Source organism: Hylobates moloch, unplaced genomic scaffold (assembly GCF_009828535.3).
Source record: "Hylobates moloch isolate HMO894 unplaced genomic scaffold, HMol_V3 SCAFFOLD_1, whole genome shotgun sequence".
NCBI classification, from domain to species: domain Eukaryota; kingdom Metazoa; phylum Chordata; class Mammalia; order Primates; family Hylobatidae; genus Hylobates; species Hylobates moloch.
In genome coordinates, this window is record NW_026652276.1 from 85,225,882 (window position 1) to 85,231,881 (window position 6,000).

General features: G+C 38.1%; 1 protein-coding gene across 3 annotated transcripts in view; it reads left to right on the top strand.

The window, feature by feature from the left end:
* Window positions 1–5,727, top strand: part of CYTIP (cytohesin 1 interacting protein) — a 78,350-nt gene extending 72,623 nt beyond the window's left edge. For all 3 annotated transcript variants that reach the window (XM_058441851.1, XM_032755664.2, XM_058441850.1), the window contains 2 exons: window positions 1,724–1,790; window positions 4,201–5,727. In XM_058441851.1, the coding sequence (XP_058297834.1) occupies window positions 1,724–1,790; window positions 4,201–4,667 (534 nt within the window). In that variant the 3' untranslated portion in view covers window positions 4,668–5,727. The remainder of the gene's footprint in view (window positions 1–1,723; window positions 1,791–4,200) is intronic.
* Window positions 5,728–6,000: the final 273 nt, after the last annotated feature.

The following is a 6,000-nucleotide window of genomic DNA, read 5'->3' on the forward strand; positions in this document are numbered from 1 at the left end:
TCCTGACCTCAAGCGATCCACCTGCCTCAGCCTCCCAAAGTATTGGGATTACAGGCGTGAGCCACTGCGCCCAGCCTCCTCGGCCTCTTAAGAACTTGTGTGCACCACCATACCCAGCTAATTAAAAAAAAAATTTATAGAGATAAGGTCTCACTATGTTGCCCAGGCTTGTTTCAAACTCCTGGTCTCAAGCAATCCTCCCACTTCAACCTCCTAAAGTGCTGAGATTACAGGTGTAAGCCACTGCCCTCAGCCCTCAAAGCAGTATTATAGCTATTCTAGACTATATTATGGTGCAGAAAGAACAAGAAGTTGACTGAGTCAAGCATTTTATTGATTTATTGCTCAATTTTATATTGGCAACCATAAGGGTTGCTGTTAAATGTTACTAGTATCAAGGTTTGGAAAATTCTGCCCAGTTATTCTTCAATCTTTGAAGACTGAGGAATAAGCCATGTTCCCCTTAAGCATTTAATGATGTTCTTGCAATTTTATTATTCTCTTTCCTTTAATCCTTCTCCAAATATGCATTTTTTTCCTCTTCCTTTTTAGCCTTCATCTACTCCTTGCAGATTGCTTTGTGGCAAGGACTGCTTGTTTCAACTAGGCTGTCTTTCCTTTGGCCTAAGAGTCCACAGGCAAACCTGAGCTGTGCCCACTTGCTGGGCTTGCTATAAGGACCTGAATTGGCAAAGGAAGGGGAACAGTAGAGGATAAAGAATGGGAGACAGTGAGCCTATGGCTATGTCTTTTCAGATGCCTTCTGCCTGGTTTGTTTTAGATTGCCATTGCCTCAGTCCCCTCTGTGGGATAGGCCAGGACTTGTGTGCTGTCTTGACCCATGGGGCAGCTACTTAATTCCCACTGTGGGTCTCAGCTCTCATGTGCTGGGGCAGCCAAGAAGAGAAACAGTTAAGAAGTTAGGGTGCTTAGCAGTGTTCTAAGTTTAGCCCACTAAGGAAGCCTTTCAGATAGTTCTGTTCTCCTTTTATGTGTGGAAAATAAATAGCTGTCCAAGCCAGGCACGGTGCCTCATGCCTGTAATCCCAGCACTTTGGGAGGCTGAGGTAGGCAGATCACAAGGTCAGGAGTTCGAGATCAGCCTGGCCAGCATGGTGAAACCCTGTCTCTACTAAAAAGACAAAAATTTGGCCGGGCATGGTGGGGTGTGCCTGTAATCCCAGCTACTTGGGAGGCTGAGGCAGAAGAATTGCTTGAACTCAGGAGGCGGAGGTCTTTGGGCTTGTATGTTGATGATGATATTTGTAGAGCATTAACTAAGTTCTAGTCACTGTTCTAAAAATTTTACATCTATTCACTCATCTAATCCTCATAACATTTCTGGGGTTTAGGCTTTATTATTGTCTTCATCCTACAGATGTGGGAATCCTAGAGTATAAATCCTTGCCTAAACAGCAAGTACGTTTTCACAAACCCAAATAATCTTTTAAAAATAATTTTTAAGTAAAAATATATTTTATTGTTTTTCTTGTTTTTTAAAAGAAAGCTTCTTGGTACTACTAGATTATTTTTTGAGGTCATAGTATTCTCAATATCCTCCTTTTATACAGCAAAAATATTTTAAATGGATGAGATGGATTGGTACTACTAGAAAGAAAGGTAAAAAATTTAATGACAAATCTCAACACCTAGAACTAAATTGCTAGCTTCACTGGGGTTTCCTAATAATAAAAACTTTTTTTTTTTTTTTTAAATCTCACAGCAAACCTTGAAACAAAAATGGGTGGAGTACAGATCTCTGCAGTTACAGGAACATCGTCTGCTTCATGGTAAATGCAATTTCCTGTTCAGAAACCACACTAACATTACTTCTTTCAGCATTTCTGCCTCAAAGTTGTTTTAAGATTATCATCATTATAAGAAAAATTTGTCTAGTGTTGGTCAAAGAAACGGGTCTGTGTTTCTTTGGCATGAGCTTTGGAATGGCTGTATTTGGAGGAGGGATAAGGCAAGTCAGATCCACTGCTCATATACATGACGCAGATGCACATGCACACAGATGCACATGCTCCATAACAGGCACCTGGAGATTTTAGAAAATCATTGGGGAAGATTGCCTAACTATCCTTCTACTTCAGTGAATGAATTACATTTCTGAAAACAATCACGGCGCAGGGGCTGTATAGTTTTTAGAAGCTATTAAAGCTGGAATGGTTGCACACTTACTGGGTAGAGCTCCTGTCTTTTGTTTAAATTGCAGAAGTTGCATTTATGCAGAGAAATTCTTTTTCATGGCCCCCAAGACCAAGACATAAATACATAAGATTAATACAACAGTAAATGCATAGCTCTTGCCATTGAGTGCATTTTTAAGGGAAGGGTTGACTTTAAATGTGTTAATTTGCTATTTGTTGTATGATAGATGTAACCAAAGGAATGAACTTTTGTGTACAAATAATTCACTGAAACCACTACGTGGGTGTGAAATATAGCTTATCTCTTCTTTAAATAGCACCAAGCTTAACTGTGTAACCTAGAATATCTGTTAAAAGTGATAACCAATTTGTTTACCAAAAAAGATAACAATTTAATCCTTAACTAGTCACTAATTTATGGCTTAGAGTTCTGGTATGAACTTCTGTTTTTTTTGTTTGTTTGTTTTAACTGAAGTGTTTGAAACTTATGCACAAGTTACTTCTCTTTTTTATGTATTCATTTAATATTTTTAAAAATTCGTAATTTTTTTTTGGGTAGTGAAGTTTGTTAGAGAGGCAGAAATATTTAATACAAAAACTTCTTTATGGCCTTGTAAATTCAGCCACCTCCTTGCTTTCTTTAGACATGAGGGCTTTTTAGCCTCATTTCCACTTCTGGAGCATCCTGAGTGGCCCAGTGAATATAAATTCTTGCTGTTCTATAGGAACAGCCTTGTATAGACAACATTGTTAGGTCAGGATCCTCATAAAGTCATTGTTGCACATATATTTTGAGCAATTGAGGGAGTTCTGCTTTTTCTAGATGTATAGTAAACATCCAGGGCATGTGATTCTATAAGGCAATTGCTCTCCAATCAAAAGAAATTCATCACTTATTGCAAGATGAAATGAAGTAGGTTGTATTAGCAAAAACGAAAGCATTATGACTAGTCACTGTGGGGTTGGCTGTACTCAACCTTGCAAATCATCTGAAAAAAAACAGTTTCTTTTTATATTATCAACCAAGGACAAAAGAGAGCAGCAGTAAAAATAATCAGTACAAAATACAACCATTTTAGAGTGTGCAGTATTCTATTATTTTTTCTGAAGCAGAGTCACTTACTGATTATGTTTTTCCAAGGCTGGTATTACAAGTTCTCTCTCTCTCTCTCTGTCTCTGTCTCACACACACACACACACACACACACACACACAGGAGATACCAACCAACTCAGTTAGTGTGGAAGCAGGGAGGGTCATATTGGTATGTGATTAACATTAGAGTTTGAAGAGCCAGATGTACGTTGTTAAGGATCAATGAAAAAAATTTAGCCAAGCAGATAAAATTCAATTTCTTCAAATAAATTATTACTTACTTGAGGACAAGGATGCTTTCTGGGTACAGTATCATTCCAGAGAATGTAAGTATTCCAAAACGAAACTGGGAATATTAAGGTTGGAAGATACATTTGATTTCACAAATCCTTTCTCTAAGAAACACTTTTGAATTACCTGTTCCATAACTGTTTTCTATATACGTCAAATGATTTTATAATAATTTTAGAATTATTTTTAAAAGACAGTAGCTAAGAATCAGAGAAACTACATGGAGAAAATCATGATAGTATTTCCCCAAGTGTATTCTATGGAACCCCATTTCTGTGAGAATTTTAATAAAAGGTTTCAGGGTTATTTAAATTTAAGAAATGATCATTTTGGAGATTCAGATGTTACATTGGTAGACTGTCAGTTGGGCTGAACTGTTCTCATATGAAACATCTTGTTTAAATTTATTCTAATATTATAATTTTTGTGACCATGGAACCTTGGTCTATGAACAATAGTTCAGGAAACCCTACTATAAGGTTTATCAAATGGCCTCATAAACAGTTACTTATTCATGCACGCCAAAGCTCAGTGAAAAGTATTTTTCACCCTTACTCTTTCTTGTGTCATTCAAAGAGAAGTTTTGATGTAGTGTATTTATTTGTAGGGAGTGATGAACAGATCCATTTCACAGTAGACTTTTTTCTCTGTGCTCTAGGTGATGCAGCTAACTGCCCCAGTTTGGAAAACATGGACTTGGATGAATTGTCTTTGTTCGGACCCCTGCCTGGGCCAGGCCCAGCCCTGGTGGACCGGAACCGATTATCCAGTGAGAGCAGCTGTAAGAGCTGGCTGAGCTCCATGACGATGGACAGTGAAGATGGCTACCAGACGTGTGTGTCTGAGGACTCCAGCAGGGGTGCCTTCAGTCGGCAGACGAGCACAGATGATGAGTGCTTTATCCCCAAGGAGGGGGATGATTTTCTGAGGAGGTCATCTTCAAGGAGGAACCGGAGCATCAGTAACACCAGCAGCGGATCCATGTCTCCCTTGTGGGAGGGCAACTTATCGAGCATGTTTGGGACCCTGCCCCGGAAGAGCAGAAAGGGAAGTGTCCGAAAGCAGCTCTTGAAATTTATCCCTGGCCTTCATCGTGCTGTGGAAGAGGAAGAAAGTCGCTTTTGACGGATTGTGGTGTCTTTTCAAATTAGCTTATTTCACAAATATCTCTAGACTCACCCAGATCCCAGCTTGGTGGGAAAGTGCAGAAGAATTGCAAAACTGACATCCCATTTCACAGCAATAGTGACCTTTATTTAAATTGTTGTGTCATAGTTTTTGCTTCTTAAATCATTTTTCAACCTAAACAGCTCAATTTCTAAGCAGATGGAAACTAAATAATAAGTTAATTAATATAACAAAGATGCAAGTGCCTGCACATTCCAGTACTGTCTTTGAAAGCAAAACTAATATTTATTTTCTAGATTATCCCTGTGAATAATTGAGAACTTTTTGGAGTCAAGTATGAATAAAGGTGTGGCAGAATATAATAATCTGGACTATTTTCTGTAGGATAATTGGTGGGTTATAAAATCTTAGGTTTGCTTATGCCCAGTAGCTCCTGGGGAGGCTTAATAATAGGCAATTTTGAATTTGTTCAAACCTGTAACGGCTTGTAAACGAAGATGACCATCAGCCCTTTCTCACATTTATAGTGACAATAAAGCAGGAAGTATCAGATTTAATAGGAGGGGTTAAGGTTCATGAGAACCATGGAAAGATGTGGTCTGAGATGGGTGCTGCAAAGATCATAATAAAGTCATTTTTATAGTCAGTCTAAACAAAATGGGTGGGGATGTCATGTTTTTTACCCAATTCAACTTTTGTTCTGCCAGAACATTAATGGCAGGTCTAGAACTCTCCCAATCCTACAGCTTTGTAATTTTTTTTTTCTACAAATGTCTAACATCCAAAATGTGAGAGTTGGGAAAAGGACTTTCCTCTTGTAGTTTTTTTCATATTACTTCTCACTTTATATCATATATTCTAAATAGCCTTCACCTCAGCAGTCTTTTGCCTATTGGTTATGTTAGTATCACATTACTTCTAGCCTTTCAATTACTCCATGTTTTATTTAATAGCCATCAAAGTCTATGAATTCTCTGTTCTGGTGGCACAGCTGTTCATTACCTATATTCTGGAGTAGACAATATGGACTATGTAATAAATAGTCTGCTGATTTTAAGTTCTCTCTCTCTCTATCTGTGTGTGTGTGTGTGTGTGTGTGTGTGTGTGCGTTTGGGAGAAATAAACACTTCACTTTAAGTAGAGCTGCTAAATTTAAGTAAACTTCTGATTAAGAAATGAGTTATTTTGAGATAAAAGAGGGTAGGGTAAGGAAGTATGTAAGATAAGAAAGAAATGATAAAGTATAAAAAGATTTCTAGTTGGGACTTGCCTTCTATTAACTCTTTGAACTGAGAAACATCCAGTGGCCTGTGCATGAGAGTCACTCATA